General features: G+C 34.0%; 1 protein-coding gene and 1 pseudogene across 1 annotated transcript; both read right to left on the reverse strand.

The window, feature by feature from the left end:
- Nucleotides 1–1,131: 1,131 nt before the first annotated feature.
- On the reverse strand, nt 1,132–16,617 carry LOC119190083 (annotated as a pseudogene).
- Nucleotides 16,618–17,123: 506 nt separating this feature from the next.
- On the reverse strand, nt 17,124–19,903 carry LOC119190084 (cadherin-89D-like). The gene is made up of 6 exons (XM_037441137.1): nt 19,757–19,903; nt 19,455–19,532; nt 19,341–19,380; nt 18,998–19,156; nt 17,731–17,864; nt 17,124–17,546 (listed from the first exon to the last, which is right to left on the reverse strand). Exons 1-6 carry the CDS (start codon nt 19,901–19,903, stop codon nt 17,124–17,126), a joined length of 981 nt encoding a protein of 326 aa, XP_037297034.1.
- Between the last annotated feature and the right edge of the window lie 1,799 nt (nt 19,904–21,702).

A 21,702-nucleotide genomic window follows, 5' to 3' on the forward strand; every position in this document is an offset into this window, starting at 1 on the left:
TGAGGCTGAATTTTGTTGACAATACCTCTATATGTTCATATTATGTACATTATTGTTTCTTGGTGGTAGGATATATTTTATATCCGCCTAGACAGCGACCACCATACACAAGATGTTAAAACCCGCCGTAGTGGTCCACGTAATTTTAGTTGACTGTCGAGAGGTAATCATTTCTCGTCAGTCGACATTCTATTGGACCGCATTTCACTTACCATCAGGTGCATTAAGGTCACATTGTTGAGCTCCTATAAAAAAAAATATGACGTGAATTTGTGAAATCATTTATATTTGTTATAATATTAACATTACTCTAGACCGACTATAATATAAATTACTACATTACTACGCTGTGCATATCATAAATAAGATTATTAAACTCTCCTATAAAAGTATAGTAATTACCTTGTATATATTTTTTTAAATTAGAAATAAAAGTGCAAAAAAAACGACGACAAAAAAATCGACTATTTTATGGACATTTTCGCAAAAAAGTGTTCTCGAAGCTTCTAACATGGTTACCGTGTGAAAGATATATCCGACTTATAACAATATTTGGTAAACATTCATTGATTTCTTTTTTGTTGGCCTGAGGGCTATTTTATTTCTGTTCGTGTACACACCTCTAAAAAGACTGTTCGAGAGATCCATTTGTCCCTACATAGAGGTCTATGTAAGTTGGTAAGTTTGTCTTTATAGGTAAATATCTAAATATTATTGTGCGCACCAAATTTTTTGTTAGTACAGTCATCGTATTGTGAGACATAATATATAGCTCGATAGAGAATAGAATTGTTTATCAAGATAGAGAATTCACGTCCAAAACAAACAATTTTATCTTAGATATGTAATTTTTCATTCCAAATATACTTATTGCAATCGGTTGTGAAGGCAGGAGTACACGTATTATGTATGTATCAGGAATGATTCGACTTAATGTTTATAGCTTCCGTAAATAAAACAAAGTTATAAAAACAACTATATTTATTTCTTAACAACCTAAGGAGTATTTACAAAAATTTCAAAAGTTCGATGCATTTTTACACAAGCATAACTTTAAAGGTGGTTACATTACCATACAGCCTTCCGCTGAAGACACAACCCAAATGGCACTTAACTGAAAAATCACCCATGTCTTTGGACATTACGACCAAATAAAGCTCATTATAGGCAAGATCAATTTCAACGATATATTTACAATATACATTCTTACATAAATACATTTTTTACAAAATTAAAATTACAATTAAATTTGTCGTCTGGCTTTTGATTTAAATCTCCAATGTAAATAAATTACGCCTTAACGTCTAACAAAATACAAAAAATCTGATTTATATTCCAATAACTATCTCTCGAATTTAATTTATCGTAATTAATTTAACGAATTATTAAGACTTCTAATCCTATTTCAGAGATTTTTCTCATAAAATTCATTTCATTTTCAATATTGGCTTTAATGTTTGATCAAATCATGTCATATTATCGTACAACTACTATAAAGGTCTGGCAAACATGAGTCTTTCGCTTCCTTGCCGTCTCATCATGTCTGCTGTCGCGGGAGTAGCCACGAACACTGCAGGCTGACCTCCGAACTCCATAAACTTCCCTCTCTTGTGTTTGGCACTCGCTTTCCTATCCACTCTAGTATCAAACACATCCTCTTCTTCACTATTATCATAATCGACAACTGGCTCGTTCAAAGCCTCCTTTCTTCTTGCCTCTTTTCTCTTATTATTTAAGAAATATGATTGTGTGAGATTTGAAACGTTTGGGGTGGAGATCTGCCTGGTGATTCCGTTGGTGGATCCGACCCTCTCGAAGGGTGGGAAGTGGCGCTGCATGTTTTCTGAGAAAGACTGTCTTCGGTAGTGGAACTGTCTGTCTAATGGTTGTTGATGGGCGAAGGACGCTCGTCTGAGGAACCTAGGCTCCTCTTGGCGATAGACCTTGTGGATTTCCTGGTTGTGGTTGGATTTCAGTGAGTCTTCGTAACTGCAACTGTAAACATAGTAGTCACTGAACAAGGACAAACACCATTTCCTAAAACGTTTTTCTCCCTAACTCGATATATTCTAATGCCATGAGAAATGGGATTCCGTTTCAGTACTTTATCTTACGCTTTCAAAATAATGAAATATTTCAGTGATGTGTATGTTTGTCTTTTTCGCAAATCATATTTCAAAGGAATCCTTTGTTAGACATAAAATAATATCTGAAATACGAATATGGATTGCATTTCTTAGGCATTATGGCAAATGTTCTAAGTCATATAGTTTAAATTTAATCTTTAATTGTATTGATCGGTTGGGTATTTGTAATATCTAATTTAGTTGGCCTTTATATTGTCTTAGAATTCCTAGAATAGCCTAGCTTTTAGAAAGTGGTCTCAATATGTCGAACATAAAAAGATTATTTTGAAATTATGGTTTTAAAAGACTCCAAGAATACTCATTGACGTTTCGCTGAGAACACTGAATGGTATATTACGACTGACAAGTTAGTCTATCCTTGGCAACTCTAACTTCGTTATCTTATATTAATAATCTTAAAATCATTTTCTCTTATCAAAAACACCAAACCGCTAATGTATAAAAACGAAGCCAATTCTAACAATGACCCTGCAAAAATGTCTTTACACAAATCCTCTGGTGATTTATAGCCTCGTGACATCCCTTCACCGTAATGTGATATCTACATGAATTCATAACTACATATTCACAAAGAGCGTGCTCTTCATCTCTCGTATTATAAATTTTTTCGTCGAAGGCAGACTGCCGTATTTTATCGGATGCAAAGTCAAAAATAATTGACGTCACATTTTAATTCATGTTCTAGTCTCACAAAATATCAGATCGACATCACGATTTGTATCTAGCGCTTGCCGAATTTGTAGAGGGAGGAACATCGGCGCTTGAAGGCAATCATATCTAAGCGACAACAGATTTTTTTTGAGTAGAGTGCTTTAAAGTTTTGATTTTAATATGATAATTCATAACAATTCAACTTTTTATTGTATAAAGATATAGTCTAATGTTATTAAAATTGTCCTAGACCTATAAAACCTAGATCAAATGACACAGATAAATGGTGATTAAAAATATTTATATAATTCATTTTCGGTATCTTTATCGCTTAGATATAATTGCATTTCAAGCGTCGTTTAGAATACAAAGTCGGTGTGACTAAAGTAGTTTCTTCAAAAATTGACAAGGATTGAAGACAAAAGTCAATGTTATTGTTCGATGAAATAGGATCGTCTGCGTTGGACGTTAAGCTGCTCCGCAATAAGGCGGAAAGAAATTTCAATACAGCATTCAAATGACTAATAACAGACTTCAAAGACATATTGATAAAATACTCTTCGTGCCGTGATTTCTCCCAGTCTTTGAGTTTGTGAAAATTGTCATAGATTTTTATATTTGTCGTATGGATCATAAGAATTCATTCAGCGAATTCATTATAAAAACACGGATACAGATTAATAGAAAATATACATGTACTAATAATGCAAAGATTCTTTATATGTTACGCTATATAGCGATTGACATACTATTAAAAATTATAATATGTAATTTGTTTATTATGTCTCTTGCTCCCAAATTGTTAGACAATAAAGAAAGGGACATAACACTGATTATAACGCGGCTCATAATGTAATATATCTTCTTTGAAAAAACCTATCTGGGATTCCATCCTCGATATCTGGATGGATAGTGAACTTCAATAGCGCAATTTTCTGATAATTTTATTATCTGTTCCAGGTTATACCAAAGCGTTTTTAGATAGTTGTTAATCGAGAAGCAGTATTTACTATTATTAATATTTTCAAAATTTATGACTTTATCAGTGGCGAAGATTGCATATAACTAGATTCCTGCCTCCCTTTCATAATTTATGTAAATAATTATCATTACAACGATTTGCCCATTTATGCAACCTATAAGTTCTGTCAAGTTGCCTTTTGGAAAACTTCACCCTTCGCCACTGCGTTTTATATTTTTTTCCTTGAAACACTCACCCGCTACTCTCCTCCGAGGTGTGCAGGCTGGAGTGTCCACACGGGCACCTCGCCTCCGCGATTCCAGAGTCCTGGCCGCTGGAATTCACTGATGTTATCGAAGTGTCCTGCCCCTTCCTATTCGGATGCGTTGTGTTAAATACATGTTGGTAACAATGTTGGTGATGTTAGTGTTACCTAGGTAATGTTAATATGGTAATGTAAATGTTATGTAACTAATATAAGTATTGTTAGGATGATTAGTGATGTGATTAGAATTTTTGTAATCATATTTTTTAAATGAAACTATTTTTCGGATTTTATCGCGGTTTTTTGGACTGCCCATGTGGCGTAGTTGTACTGCATGCACGGTACGACCGCGCTCTGAGGTCCTGTGTTCGAATTGTGACAAAGTGATATTTGGTTTTTTCTGCTCAGTATCAGCCCGGAGTCTGGAATTTGTGCCCGATATGGCGATAGGCCCCTATCATATCATGGAGCCGGAACACACTTGGCGAAAAGTGGGTGCCATGGTTGCGCCTCTGCATACCCCTTCAAGGATAAATGCGTGATGTTGTGTGTGTTGTGTTTTAGGTCCACCCAGTAACCATGATGGCTAGAAAGTCTTCGAAACGTCAGAAGAACATATAAAAACCACGATGAAATTCAGAAAATAGTTTTATTTCAATGTCTAATTCGAGTAAACATAAGAAATCATTAATCATATTTTTATTATATGTATTTAAGCGACCCGCCTCGGCTTCGATCCTGTAGCAGAACATAGATACCTACATTTTTTTGTCATAGTATCTGTCTCAGTGCGGTTCATCGCTCATGTTATTAAACGTTTACGAACTAAAGTTAAAAGCACAAAACCGACGCAAGAGCCACAGGATGTAAAAAAGAGACTATCCGGAGTTATAATGGTTTTGAACCGATTATTAATGGCTAGATTATGCTTTTTTAGGTGATTGTCAATTATTTGGTTGTTAATCAAGTTAAATTATTCGGTTATTTTCTCTCAATTATAGATTTGTTTGTATTGAATATTGACTACTTAATTTATTTATTTTTACAAATCACAATATGAAACATTTCTAAATGCAAAGAAAATGTAAGTAAATACTATTCTTGTGAATATTATAAAATTTTACACCACTTGATTTGTTCATTTTTATGTTTTGGAACATCCAATAACATTAAAATGGGTAAAGCTATCCTTAAAAGATAAACAATTGCCAGAGTTAAATATCAAAAGGATTAGGCAGCATTTTTAATTAAAGCTCTCAGGGCCCTTATTCTGTATGATAGTGTAAACGCGTAACGCGGCCGTGTCATGTTATCTTCGAGAAATGTGCGTAGAATGGTATTCTGTAAGTCAAATTTCTATAGTCCTAAACATAATGCGTTGTGTTATGTTGCTTGTTACGCACTGTTAAAATAACGTGCGGGATAGAGAATAAGGTCCCTGTTGGTTTGATTTTTTCCGACATCTCCAAAAATAGTCGTAGAAATATTCTACCAATTCACACAAAACAATAATGAATTAAATACATAAACAATTCTTTTGAAATGCTTCACCCATTGGTGAAAACCGTATAAAAATATGCGGAATATTTTTTGAGTTTATCGCGTTTAGACAGAAAGACCGATGGTGGGAACTTTATTTTATGTTATTACGTAATATTAAACATAACCGAAATGTAACGTGATATGCCTACATAAATGATAATAATTTGGAAGATGGCATTTATTAATTAGTATACATGTAATTAATTAATATAATGTCACTTCGACATAGCAATACCTATATAATTTTAGAGTCACATCATAAAACCCGCTTTATGAATGTTTACCACGTAATTCTTATTAAGTTTTTACTATTATTATCAGGTGGCGATGTATTTAAGATATTAGGTCTGCCTAATGTGGTCATCAGAAGTGATATAGACATTTTTTGCTCGATAGCAGCTCGTACGCTGGAATTTCAGCTCGGTATGGCGATAGGCTCGCTCGCTATCACATAATGGGACGAAACACAGAGGGTGATGAAGCCAAGACCAATACCTAGTAATATACGAGTTTAAATAATTTAACATTACATTTCTAGGCAATAGGATTTTTTTTATAGATCTGTTAATAATACTTGAATTATTAAGAGAAAATTAACTCCGCAACTTAGGTAAACTGAAGCCATAAGAGTCTTTAAATTTAGAAGTAAGTGAATAAGGCCTGGTTAAAAGGTCCTTTAACCCTTTCAAAAAATATTGAACAAAACGGCCAAGTGTTAACTGTGGATAATTGTTTATTGTAAGTTTGAATATTGTTTAAGTTGTTCTGTTAGTGATGATTATTGTGAAATTGTTAGTGTGTCATTTTGGGTTAATAATTTACAGATTCACGTGTACAGTATTTGTTGTGACAACTTTAGAATGTATTAAGTTAAATTGAAGATAAGCATTTGTAGAGACAGTTCTGAGTGCACGTAGAAGCAACAAGTTAGAAAAGAATTTCAGCAAACATAAAGCTAAAACTAGGTTATAAATAGATAGTTAGTAATGCGTGATAAATTACACAACGAGAAATATAAGATAGAGAATACTTTATATTTTAATCACTAATATTCGATATTTTCGTCATTGATTATTATATTTCCAATATCAAATGATTAAGATAGCAACTTAAGTCGAAATAAATACACATCTAAATAAAGCAGTTAACCAGAAACCGAGCCGAGGTAATAAGTGTAAAAGCAGAAACATCTAACAAACCCTCACCTCTTCTGAAGAGGACGCTGATTAAACTTAATGCACATCCTTTCGTGTTTTTGAGTGAACGTGTCTGATTCCCCGAACTGGTTCTTCACACATTTCTGGTGAGCCTTCCCGAACTCCTCGACGGTGTTGCCGTGCGGGCAGACCTTTTTCGTGTTATGGCTGATCACGTCGATATAGGAATCCGCTTCGCTGTAAGACTGGTTCAGTTCTTGGCACTGGTTCCCACCAGAGGGGAATAGGCCGCCGTATTTAGTAAGGTGCTCAGTTGAGAAAGCGTTAAGACGTTGCTGGGTGTAGGGGTTGTGTCGTTTTCTGTTAGAGAAAAGGTAGAATGTTATTTGTATGTATAAAGTTTTGAAATAGTTTGGAGAATGTACAGAGTTCTGTTTTTGGGTCTTCGCAATACAAAGAAAGCTATCTGAAGCAACTAGTGTATACACAAATGTATCATCGGACTTGAAATCAATCAAGAGATATTAGTGGCGTAAACAATTTGCCAAATGTGGTCGCAAATTAATATTTATTTATGCGCTATTTATGGATCCATAACTTCAGAAATGCAATTTATTTTAAATATTTTTTTTTGCTATATTGTATTGCGTAAACCCAAACAAGATGAATTCGTTGTAAAGCTATACAATAGAACGAAATATTCTTGTAACAAATGTAACAGCAGTGTATTTGTAGAGAATAGTTATGTGTCACTTGTATGAGCATCTCTTATTTCATTTATTATTTAGATAAAACTTTTATTTTTTGCACGGCAATTAAACTTCCACAATTAAGTATATTTTACCTTAACTTTAAATGGGCGTCCATATCTAAAAACTTAAAATTAACTTAATTATAAATTATTCTAATGCTGGGCTCGTAGAGTATAATAAAATATCTTAATTTTCAATTCTAAAGTTATATAGAATAAGGTTTTTTATAATAAATCGTAGAAAACTATTTGTATTTTAAAGGTTGGAGAAATAATTAACCCTTTTATTTTCACATTTACTTTGGTGTAATAATGAGACTACTATTTACAAGAGAAGTAAGAAAAACGGTGCTAAAGGAAGAAGCTGTGCTAAAAAGACAGTGAAGCAACTACCTAACCTATACAAAGGTTTCAAAAAACAACCATAACGTCTACCAACTAAGTTTATTTTCATAAACTAAAATAAATACAAGCTTTGGGACAGGGCGTGTCGTCTTCATGTGAGATATCGCGAGACGTGCTTTCTTTGGTGATGGTGATGAGGTCTGAAAGTGAACACCAAGAAATACCAAGTTGCATTGACATGCTTGTAACAACATTAACTACGATAAACAATGAAGACAATAATATAACAAATAGTACACGTCATAGGTTATGAAAATAATTGCAAATTCGAAAACAAAATTCTAGTACTGCAAGTTAACTGAAATGAATCAAATATTCTATTTATATAATTCGAACAAGCCTAATAGTTTTGAAGTTGTTCTCATTATTTGACTATACAAGGTTTGTCCGGGATCAGATGTCCTGGAGGTGGTTGATGTAGGCGACGGTCGTAAAACAAAAAAATATCCATTCTGCAACATGCTCGAACACGTGTTGCGATGATTCCACATTGAAGTTCAATAGTGGCGGGACGAAAATACTGTACATTGATACATGCAGCGTCCTAATCATTCAAGGATTATTCGGTAATCGGCTTCTTAAAAACATCAACAAAACGACTTCATTTAATTTGTAACGGTCGGTCATGTTTTGAAATTATTGACTGTGTTAATATTATGCAATATGATGTTTTTGCTACAAATCATTATTGGCTAAACAGCAACGATTCTAAAACATAAAAATCTGTTCTATTTTATTAACGATTTCCGTGAATTAATTCAAATCAAATTAATTATGAGCGAACTATACATATAGGAACACAAATCAATTCAATGAAACAGATATTTATAATTCCACGAATTGTTTATTATTTTTTTAAATAAAGATTTCTTTCATGCTCCTCTATTAAATAAACGTTAGATGTCGGTATAATAATGTTGTCATTCATAAATTTAATAGGTATTACCAAATAATATTTATATCTTTGGTCTATTTTCACATCGATTAATTATAACTTATAACCAATCACCCCTATATTATTAAATCTGAATTCTTGTGTCTTCTTGCAAACCTTGTTTCCTTCCACTGTTATAACGACAAAGAAATATTAAACGTACATAACAATATAAATTGTAATGTAAATCTTAAAAAAGAATGGAAAAGCTGTCCGATATCGACTAAACTTCTAACTTTAATACTCTCACAAGGGTTTCATTAATCAAAAAAATAATTTCTTCAGTGAAAATGGATTAATCCGTTTCAACAGATTCCTTTATCCTGATCTTAACTTTTCACAAGTCAAAAGTTTTGTTTTATGACCTTTGAAATGAATTAGCATTCATTGCGATGTTTTTTTTGATGCCGGTATTATTTTTCCCCTTTAGATAATATTTATAATCAAGCCAGTTGTAACACTTCACATTGGACGTCGATCTTCTTTAAAGGTTACGTCTATTTTTATAAAACCACAAAAAATATAGTTTATTATGTAACTTCACATTGGATGTGTTGCGTAACATAGTTTGTTTACTGTTAAACAACTTGGTTTTAATATATTATATTGTATTATTACCGTTATAGCAATAAAACCGATCTAATATCTTGTTTCAATATTCTTACTTTGAACGATGGCTAAATCAACATCTATTTTATTTTAAATCCGTGTTTCTAAATAAACTAAATCTACTTTACCATAATCAACGCGTGATTTTCCACTATCACCGGTGCTACGATCTTAAGTACAATGACATGACTGCTCACTAAAACATATTATACATACCTTCTACTTCTTCTGACGCAGAGAATGCAAACAGCAGTTGTGCAGGCACCGACAAACACTATACAACCGAGTGCTACCACACTTATTTCCATGGTAGTCAGCATTCTGTTTCCACTTCTGGCTTGGACCATGGTAGTGTCTCCAACTTCCAAAACTCGAAATCCGGCGAGATCGTGCCTGAGGTCTGCCTCTCGTTTCAATAACGATCTAAGGGTAAATAAATTCATGAAATAGACAATTCGAACCAAATTGAATACTCTAGACGTATTAACATCTATGGTGCAATTGTGTTGTGATAAAAAGTAAACGATCAAAGGTCGTTGGTTGAGATTTCTTCGATAGACCCCATGTGGTGCAATTTGGATGTAATATTTATATAGCTATAAATTATAACATAAGTGATTCGCTAGTTCCTAATAAAATTATGTATTTTTTGTTCATTAATAATTCTTAACTAGTTGGCACGATAAACATAAGTGATGCCGTAATGGATTTCACAATATTGCATGCACGCAAAAGCATTTAAAACATCTAGTAATATAGCTATAAACAATTGATATAATTGAAAAGTGGTTTGATATTATAATACTTAGTTTTCTGGTTCTAGGATGGTACGCTTAATGGATTGCTATTTCGAGTAATTTAAAAATGTTTAATTTTCAGGAAAACAGTTTGTTTAATTAAATTTATGATTAAGGAATACTAAGCACAAATGTTGTAGATATTTATTTTTCTCTGCCTACTACTACCAAATCTGCTTGATTTAGTATTTTAGTATTTTTAGTTACTGATCAAAAGCGGTATCTCAAAAAAAAAAACAAAATCTTGATTTCTATGTCGTCAGATAGCTTAAAGAAATACCCATCAAATGAATTTATCCAAATAACAATATCTTGTTTAGAGCTTGTTCAGAAAAAACCTTAAAAGAGTTTCTTTATCTCAGTTTTACATACAAAACTATATTTACAAAACTTGCTTATCTCGAAATAAGATTTCCCTGACATACTGCTTTTGTGCTTAGCATGGCAGAGTAGGTGTAGGGAAGGTTCTGAGCAGCTATCTTATTGCAACAAGATGGACTTTCCCGTATGCGCCGAAGAAGGTCAGGTCGCGGGTTTTAGTTCGTATGCCGGTGTTGGTATAAGTATACAAGGGTTAGGGACTGGGTTAACGCTCGCTCGGCTACTGAGATGACGTGCACTTCCGAGGTATACTTCTGAGTGTTGATATTGGGCCCTAGGACCGGTGAAATCAACATAAGCATTCCACTTACCCCCAAGTGATAATAGCGATAGCGCGATTTCGCCCGCGAAAAGAAAGTACTTTTAGTAATTGGAAGGTTTTGAATACGGAATTTAGGACCATATTTTGCTTTGTGTCTTTCTTCCACCAGACATGGTGGTATGTTAGCCTATGTCCATCATGGGAATATTAATAAAAGTATGGGAAAAGGTTATGAACAAATTACTTTTTTGATGTTTAAAGTTTGCTCTGATCTCATACTCTGTTAAGATTCATTTATAAACACTTACCTTTGCAACTCATCCATATCAATAATAGCGTTCGATAGAGGATCCACTGCATATATGTACATATCAGTTCTGAAACAACAAATGTGTTTTAAAACCTATTGATTGATAGCGTCCCCTGTCAAATTTTGTGATGGAACTCATTTTATTATAATTTTTAGAGGAATGTATGAGTAACTAGAAAAACACTATGTAATTTATTGGCTCTATAAATTATAATTATATATTAATGTTTGAATTGTATGACAATAACTATCACATTGGATGTAACTCTTGTTAGGGTAATAATGTTAATAAATTTAAATTAATTTGCGGGGCCTTGGGAAGTAAGGATGATGAGAACGTGATTTTGTTTATTTTGATTCCATATAAAGAGCAATGTGTGTATAATTAAATGCTATCAATAAAAAGGAATGTATGGAGTCCGCTTTGTTATATAGAAATGGTTATTTATAAATCACATTGTTTATCAAGAAAAGACTCGAGCTTCTAACATGGTGACTAATGTATTTTATTCCATTTGATTTTATTGAACTAGTGCCTAATGCCTTAATTCCAAATAATATAATACACGCGTTTATACAAAAATATATTATCCTGGTAAGAAGATCGACTAATCTATCGATCGATTCTTATTTTGGAATCATCATTGCTGCGCCACATATTGTTATAATTCAGTAAGACCTTCCACTAAGCCAATGGTCGTGAGCATTCGTTCCCTATATTTGCGGCGTACGAGTTAGGGCCGGGAATATGCAAAGATTAACGAATAATTTGTTTAAAAAATCATTTTTGGGTCTATTTGTTATATTAGACTACCAAGATATTCCATATTAAATTATAATTTATCTAATAGTATACAAGAAGATACAAGGATATAACTATTTTGGTGAAAATTCATTATGAAACAATTTCCACTTGATAAAAAATTAAAACAACCAAAAACAACACATTGAAGAAATATAATGTTTATTTCTTATGCAATATGTTTTAAAATATAAATGGATAGCTTTTAAAAATACGCTTAGCGCCGTTTTAGGAGTAGCGCCTTGATTAGGTTATTTTAGTTACTAGTCTACATACATAACTGTACATAAGAGTACAGTACATTTTCATACGAGGACATCTAGCTCACGTTTATATTCTTTTTATTTAGTTACTCACGCTTGACCATCCATGGTAGCTTTTGTGTTAGCCTCCAGTCTTCTCACCCTGATGTCGAACCCAGTCATACCAGAAAGCGAACGAGTGATATTTTCTATTTCCCTTTCAACTTCCATTGGTTTCGCTCCCACAACTAGAACCAGTTGCTTGTTTTCGTCTAGTACATAAACCTGAGGAATTTAAAAATTAATTGCTATGACATGTCTATTTTCAAAGGTAAATTAAATACAAAAGTAACTTAATAATTCCTTTGTTCTATATTGTCTGTTACACCGAAAACAATTGATATAATTGAAAAGTGGTTTGATATTATAATACTTAGTTTTCTGGTTCTAGGATGGTACGCTTAATGGATTGCTATTTCGAGTAATTTAAAAATGTTTAATTTTCAGGAAAAAAGTTTGTTTAATTAAATTTATGATTAAGGAATACTAAGCACAAATGTTTTAGATATTTAGTTTTCTCTGCCTACTACTACCAAATCTGCTTGATCATAGTTAAAGTATACTTACAAAAACATTCGCAATAGCTGATTTGCCGTCATCAGCGCCTTTTTTATCTGTCGCTTTAACATCAAATCCGAAAACTCTCCCAGCGTCTCTGGCTAGCGCCGACACCACTCTCACCTGCCCTGACACCGGGTCTATAGCAAAACGTGGAGCTTGCTCGTTGATAATCTGATAGCGGATGTCTGCGTTGATACCAATGTCTGCGTCTGTAGCCTGTAGAATATAAAAATAGGTTTAATATTCAACTAGGTGTTGCTCGCGGCTTCGTCTGCGTAAAGCCTTTCGCGCTACAAAAGTCCCTAAATCACTATAATAGTTCAAAGCGCCACTTTTGGAAAATCGGAGCCGTCTGTGTAAAAAAAAAAAATCTATAAAAGATGTGACATAAAATCAAAATAATGGCAGAGCCTCTCTGTGTGTCCATCTAAATCTGACAAACTTTCACATGTATAGTATTAGTAAAATGAAATAAAATATTCCCAATTTATTACAAAGCATATACATATACCTAACTTACCACTAACTGCATAACTTGATACCCAAATGGCGCAGTGGTGGGTATAGCGGTCACTAACGGACGGTTGCCATTTGTGAATTTGGGCGCATTGTCATTTATATCCTTAATCCTTACAATGATCTTGACGTCATACTTCGTCATTCCTTCCAAAACATCATCAGCTACCGGATATATCATATGGGGAAGTTCTGCGGGGCTGAATCTTTTGCCGCTCAGCACGTACTACGACTTCATACACGTCCCTCACCTCCCTATCTGGGCTTCTTACTAAATATAACGTACCGTTTCTCGGATCTATTACAAACGTTCTTTTTATGTCAGGATCATTATCATTGAATATGTAATATTTCATTTTGAAATTCTCGTAATATTCTGTCAAATTCAATGTTACTAGTTCTACAGGTGTATTGACGTTTTCTTCAATCTCCAATTCGTAGTACCGGGATATGAATACTGGTTTGTCAGAAACTTCTTGTTCATCTGGCACATCAGTGACTGTCAACATTAATATAGCTGTTGAGCTCAAACTGGGTGATCCTAAATCTGATGCTACTATTGTAACATTGTGTACTGTCTGAGTTTCATAATCTAAACGTCCGGTAGTAGTGATTATACCCTCCTTAGAGTCAATAGCGAAAGATTTATTTGGTTTTTCCTTTGAGGAAGACTGTATAAAATCAATCCATTGCCATTACCAACAAAAGTCAGAATCGTTTGCGTATACTCTAGTAACAGTCGTGCCAATTGGCGCATTTTCTTCCAAAGTTGCTTTATATACCGGTATCATCATGACTGATTCAAAGTTGTGATTGGATAGCTCATCAGCTTCTGGATGTTTCCATTCGAGAATTTCATCAAAACCAAAGAATTTTGGAGCATTGTCGTTTATGTCTAAGACCTGAACTTCTACGCTGACAGAAGATGACAATTTCTTCTCTTGACCATTATCTCTGGCCACGACGGTAAAAATATATTTATCCTCCTTTTCTCTATCTAATTCTCCGTTAACACTAAGGACTCCACTTAAAGGAGATATCTCGAAAGGCAAATCTTCACTAGTGGGTTGCAAAAAGTAAGTTAAATTTGCGTTTTGACCAAAATCAGCGTCTGTGGCATCGACCTTTCCTAGAACTCTTCTGGTATACTGTGCCTCCTCGACATTGAAATTATACCATGATTTTTTGAACATAGGGAAGTGATCGTTAACATCTTTTACGTAAACTCGTATCGATATATTATCACTTAGATCTCCTCCATCTAAAACCGTTATATTAAGTCTAAACTCCGATTCTGGGGGCAATGACCTTGCTACAATCACATTACCGTGTCTTTCATTTATTACAAAGTATTTCTTTTCTAAAACAGCATTTGATGGCAAAGCGTTTGGTGGGGTGTAAACTTCAGATACAAAATCGTATCTTAGCTGGCCATTCACACCACTATCTTTATCAATAGCGTTAAGTTTCAATATAGTAGATCCTATGGCAACATTTTCGGGAACCATAAATAATGGACCTAGATTTTCCACGTCTAAAGCAAACTTATTTTTGGGTAAGCTTTAGCTTTAGCTTCACCAGATGTCTCATTCGGATTTTTCTCGTGGTATATTTTCACATAATTGTTTTCATCGGCTTCAATTAATTCTACATTTTCACCCAGAGGAATAATGATTTCATTAAATTTCGGCACGTTATCATTTTCATCGACTATAGTTATAGTAAGTTGTGCTTCAGAACTCAAACCTCCTCTATCCCTAGCTACTATTTTAAGTACGTATGTACTTTTTTCTTCTCGATCTAAATTATCGCCAACAAACGTAACAACACCAGTATTCTCATCTACTTCAAATAATTCTCGACCTTCTCCAATTATTGTATATGCAAATAAAGCGTTTTGTCCTTCATCTGCATCTTTAGCTATTATTTTATTTGTCATATCAACTTGTGTCCCTCTTTTCGAGTTTTCTTTAATAAATCCTTCATACGCAGTGGAGTCGAATACTGGCGGGTTATCATTATCATCATCAACATAAATTGTAACTTGGTAAATGCCAGCGCCGGATATGGCACCCTTGTTGAATTCCGCTATTACTGTCATTCTATATGTGTCTCTAGTTTCTCTGTCTAAAGGTTTTTGGGCATAGATCGTACCGTCTTGGCCTAAAAAAAATATTGATGTATTTTTAAATTTACGTAATATTATAGTTCAAAAACGTATGATAGCTTCGGTTTTGATTAATAATACTAGAAAATTGATTTATTTGTATAGAAAATTTGCAATTGGTATTAATTAATATTAGTAAAGTTCTTTCAACAAAGACATATCTATACCTATAGCAATATCATCCGTCACGTCCTGCTGGTTGGCTATTAAAAATCTGATATTACTGGAACTGTTGTTTGATATAGAACTTATGTTTAGTTGGAATATTTGTCCTACAGTCGCTCCTGCTATATTTTCTTTAACATGGAATACTATTGGAGAATGAGCTCCTCTGAAACAAAATGGAATGTTTGAAGATATTTTATTAAGATCTCGCAATATGACGTCAATTCATAACATTATCGCGATAAATAAGATAAACATAGCATTCACACACCCAATAAATAAATTATAGAAATTAATTATTAATCGAATACTTCATCAAAATTACATTTATAAGTACCATCGCAAGGAACTTCCTCGTCATGGCAAACGGGCGGGTCGCGGTCGCGACGACGCGGCGCACTGCGGGGCGTTAAACCGGAATATTTTTACGTCATTCGATCAGCTGGCCCGGCAAGTACGGATTGAAACTGCGATGCTAAATGGGTGTCTGTTAGTTTCATATTGGATGTCCCACATTTTGTATTTGATATCTGGATCATTGAAAATATCCGGAGATCGAATATTAAGTATCCTTATATCCATTTGATTCAGATCACGCACGCTTTAGTTTATCTAATATTCTTTTTGTGGGTCATATTTTTGTATCCACGCATTGTGTGATCAGTGGGCTTATTGAAGTGTGGGCGATTTTAGTTTGAAATTTTACATGTTAGTTGCAGTATGTGTATCAAGGTTATTTATACAGTCGGTGGAAAATATGTTCGGTAATTACCACTTTTAGAATTTTTTTATTGATAAAAAATTCTTGTTTTGCGTATACACAATATACATACCTCCTTCTTCATATCCATGTAGCAAGTCATATGATATCTCACTTCTATCGAGTGCATCACTGACACGAATTTGACCAACGCTAGTACCAATGCCAACATTTGAACCCAACCCAGAACTCGTATGGAGCTCCAATGAAGTCAGGTCTGTCTGGTTTGTTACCTGGAAATAATAATAGTTTAAAACCAATGAAAGTTACAAATATGAACATGTTTTTTTTATTTTATCTCATTAAAATGTTACTTTCGTTTTCCGTTTATTCATTAATTTGAGGAGATTCTACGGTTAACACAATGTCAAACAGAATGATGGCTCAGCTTCCTCATTATGCCTTGACGTTTGTTCGCCATTAGGGAGCTCTTTTTAGTCAAAAGAAATTCAGTAAAATTGGAGCAATCTTGGAAGAAATATTGTAAACAATAATTGTAATACCTTTTGTTGCTCTCGTAACATCAATTGTGACAACTGCCAAAGAATATCTCCTTTCACTAGGATTAGCTGGTTGATCCGAAGCTTCTACAAATAGCGCATGTCTCCTTCAACAATAGGAGACTCAGCCACACTGACAGTGCCACTCTCAGCATCTACTTGGAAGGCGACGTAATAGTCAAATTACTAGTTCTTTGTAAATCATACAGCACCATACCATTCCTCCCAAATCAGGATCAACAGCCTTCACTTTACCAATAAAAGACCCAACCTTAGCATTTGATTTTATTGTAAATTCGTATAAGTTACTCGGCACGAATGTTGGATTGTTGTCATTGGCATCTAGTAACGTTACTTCGACTTTAACATAAGACATGAGTTCATCTTCAAGATATTCTATGTTTTCTTTTTTAGGACCAAGTTTGTCTGGGAATACGTATGTTGTTTTGTTCTTTGATACTGGTGTTCTAGTTGTAGTGGGTTGCCGACGCCATTTTGCGACTCGCTGCTTATCTAAAAAGGTTCCAACTATGCTTGGATTTTTCTCTTTCGCGAATACTTTCATTCTTATTGATGAGTGGACTTCTCTGTCTAAGACTGACTGAAAAGTAATAAAATCTTAAAAAAAGTTAATTGTTAAGTGTAAGTAGATCATAATAATTTCTTATTTAAAAAATATTTAACAATGGTGGAAAGATAGATCAAAACCCGAACGCATATTTTGCAAATATTATTTCAATTATAATTATTCGATTTAGAATTTGTTATAATAATTTAAAATATACCTGATTTCTAACAGTTAGCCAACCCGTTCTAGGATCTATAGAGAAAGCGCCTTCTTGATCATTGAGTTGATAAGTGAACTCTCCATTTTCGCCTTGGTCTTTATCTGTCGCCATTACTTGAAGAACGCTGAAACCTAAAAGATGCCAAACCCATATAATTAAGTCTTCATTTCGTAAACATAAATCTATGCATTTTCCTTCGATAGGCAAGACATACTTTATAGTATGCCTCGACATTTCTTAGTAAATTTTTGTTGTTCTTATTTAGAAATAGCTATTTAAAGATAATATATTTTAATGGCCAATTCATTCTGTAACCATTGGTAATGTCTGATTACTTTAATTTTTGCTTATAGATCTACGTGTATGAAAATTGAGATGATAAGTATTTTTTGTTTAATTCTACGTGTTTTGAAACCAATATTTTCAATAATGATTCACATAATAGATCTCACTGACCGTGTTATATGTCAAGGCGTGATATAAAATTAATAACTCTTCGACATTTTCAATTTAATTAGTTGCCCGGTTATCGAGTTACTTCCATCAAGGTTCTTTTTCCCACCTTCATCTATTTTATGTAACTTCTATGCATTAGAGAATCTCTAATGATTTATTACGTGGAAGTTACAGAGATAGATGTGAGAACGAGCAGATAATTTATCTCAACGTATATTTGATCCCACGTAGCCGAATTTCGGCCACGGCGGCCAATCTCAACGAAGCCAGGTACACAGGATATAATACTGTAGTGCACAAGTGTGTGCGTAATACACAGAGACACTCTCTATTCCTCCGTTCTCATGGTCAAATCAGACAGAAATTCGACATTACCGGAAAGCAGTCAGGCGCACGACTGTTTAGTCCCATTCGGGGCATCACATCGTCCACTTTCTAACTCTGGGCTGTAAGTGAGAAATTTTTAAGATGGAAAACCCAGTCATACTTATTTTGGGTCCAACCGAACCCAGGACCATAACGCGCTAGTCATACTCGTACCGCGTACGCATTACAACTACGCCACAAAAGTAGATAGGTATATTATTGTAGAAGCAACACCGGTCAGGATTTGTGTTGATGTGATTTGTGGCTTACGAAATACGCTATATTTTGGAATTTCACAACATAACACAGATGTTCAGTCCTATAATACCTACCCAGATAAACACACGTAGTACAAAATAACCAATTTATTTCCGTTCAAAAATATTTGGATTTATAAACCTTCAACGTTAGATCAAAGTGGTGATTAAAGTATTTAACAAACCATTTGGCAGATTCTCCACTATGCTGATGTTGTAAAAGTCCACTTCAAATTCGGGCAGGTTGTCGTTAAGGTCTAGTATTTTAATCTCAACCCTCGCTTGAGCAGCCTTCAACGGATTGTCCACTTGTGATGCTTGAATTTGTAGTACGAACGTGTTTCCTACGAATAAAATAGATTGAATTTTTACTTTTATCTGGCATCTGAGATCTCATATTCTCTAAACATACAATATAATTAACGAAGAAGAATAGATCTTTATAAAACATAGTTCACCAATTTGTGGTATATTAATATAGAAATATGTAAATTTTGTCAAGTAAATAGGATTTGAATAAAATCTCACCCGGTAATCCGGTCTCGGCTTCAAGATCTATCTCTTTCTCCTAAAATAAAGATCCATTATGAGAATCTAAAGCAAAAGTCTTCTTTCGTTCCCTGATAAAAGCTCGTACCGTACTGCAGCCTGTACGCCTATGTCCTGGTCAAATGCTCGAATTGGCTCCGGAAATAGCAACTCCCTATGAATACGTTTCCCCTGGAATTGTAATTAAAAATTTAAAAATAAATTACTATGAACTTTGTCGGTGTGGTTATTAGATATACATGCAACGGACGGACAATTATCTTTAACTTCTGCTTCAGTATTAGATATGAAACAGGTTCAACGCTTATTAAATTCTAATGCAAAGTGGACTACTGGAAAATAATTTTATTAAAAGGTAATATATATTTTTACAGCCTCGATGGTGGTATTATTACGGTACGACTAAGAGCTGAGGTCTTGAGTTCCATCCCTGGGTCTGGTAAAGTAATATTGTTTTTTTTATAGTCAGTACCAGCTCGGAATTTGTTGCCCAATATGGTGAAGGGCTCGCCCCCTATTTCATCATGGAATGAAATGCACATTGCGGAAAGTTGCGCATCTGCCAACACCTTCGAGGATACTAGTCGAAGTCGACCGGCTATTTCACAGAAAACTGTAAAGTTCAGTTTTACTATTGCAAAGTGTTATCGGCCAGATCACTAGGAGTTTAAAATAAAACCACGCAATCTTTGTATTAAATTTGTAATATTACTTTAAAAAAAATCTGCACCCTACTCAAGCCTCTTACGGCAATATGAATGTTCAGGGAAATCAGAATAACATTTCACCACATGACGTACTTGCTTGTTTTAAAATTTAAAATGTCACAAACAATGATCACGAATAAAGTAATACACATTCTACCCATAAACGTAACACTGTTTGCAAATGATGAAGATAATGTTATAATTAACCTCCAGACTTTGAAACTAAACTATCTAACTTAGTGTCAGCGTGATGAAGACTGTCGATTTAGTTAGGCTCTTAAACTAACTAACAGTGAAATTTCTATTAAGATTCCAACGCCGTGTCACGGATTCCAGCATAGAGGAATTCTGAAATGTTACTTTGGTTATATCAAGTAGGTAACTATTTACGGAGTTATGTATTTTGGCTTTATGTTTATAAATAGATCAGGAAGGTAGATGATCAAAATATTTTCACGTTGTATCCATCGTACACATAGACAGAAATAATTATAATAGCAAGCCTTGTTCGGCGGTCAGCCGCTGTTTATCCAAACCGCTACAACCCTTATAACCGCTAAAGAACTAATTTGGATGAATACCTTTAAGTTACTTTATACTATTCTTTGTACTTTTATCAAGTCCAGTTCAGTTGACTTTCTTTGGATAAAATGATAATTGATAAAATAGGCCATCATAATAATGTCAACTGTCAGAGTGATAAACATCAATCGTCAATCAGCACTTTATCTTGACGCCTAATTGCACTCCCTAAATAAAAACTAAAATATTGTAGGCGGTTTCCAAGGATTAACATATTATTATTCCATCCCATTTCCATTATAGGCGAATAATTCGTCAATATAATTTGAATTGTAAACAATCTAAATTAACTGGAGTGTTTCTGAGAACATTGATAATGTTTGAATGGGAATATTACTCTGAAACTTATAATTTGTTTCTGTTATATTTATAAATTCTTTAATAATACATTCATCAAACAGTTTACGTGAAGGAATAACTTTTGCCCGCGACTGCGTTAAAAGTCCGCTCCCAGGATAAAAATACAATATATAGGCACTATGGAATAATTTATACGTGCAGCTTACGGTTAGTAAAACAATGTTAGAAACGGTCAGATATATAGTTATTACGTTATAAAATTTCTGTTGCGATATGTTTATCCCTCTCAGTAGTAGAAGAGGCCCGTGCCCAACAGTGGGGCTGTATATAATACAGGGCTTGATATTTTTATATTATATTATTATATGTTTATTATGTGGTATCATTAAATATTGTCCAGCGTCGATCTCACAATGTAGTCAGAAGTCAGATCAGGTACTTATAGCTCTTTAAATCAACTTATTCAATACTGTCTTGGTCGCGGCCTAGCACGCGTCAACCATTTTCCCGAATAAAAGTTCTATGTCCTTCCCATGGTCTCAAATTATTTCCATATCAAATTTCATCGAAATCCGTTCAGTAGTTTTGAGTTTTATCGCGTTCAGACATGAACAAATGCGGCACGGGACTTGGTTTTATATTATGTAAGGATAATATCAATAATACTTATTGCATGGCGAATTTACTTTCATTATTATTGAACCGTAACGACTGATTTACGAGCTGTTTAAAACATATGTTATTTGCCAATT

This window comes from Manduca sexta, chromosome 21 (assembly GCF_014839805.1).
Source record: "Manduca sexta isolate Smith_Timp_Sample1 chromosome 21, JHU_Msex_v1.0, whole genome shotgun sequence".
NCBI classification, from domain to species: Eukaryota; Metazoa; Arthropoda; class Insecta; order Lepidoptera; family Sphingidae; genus Manduca; species Manduca sexta.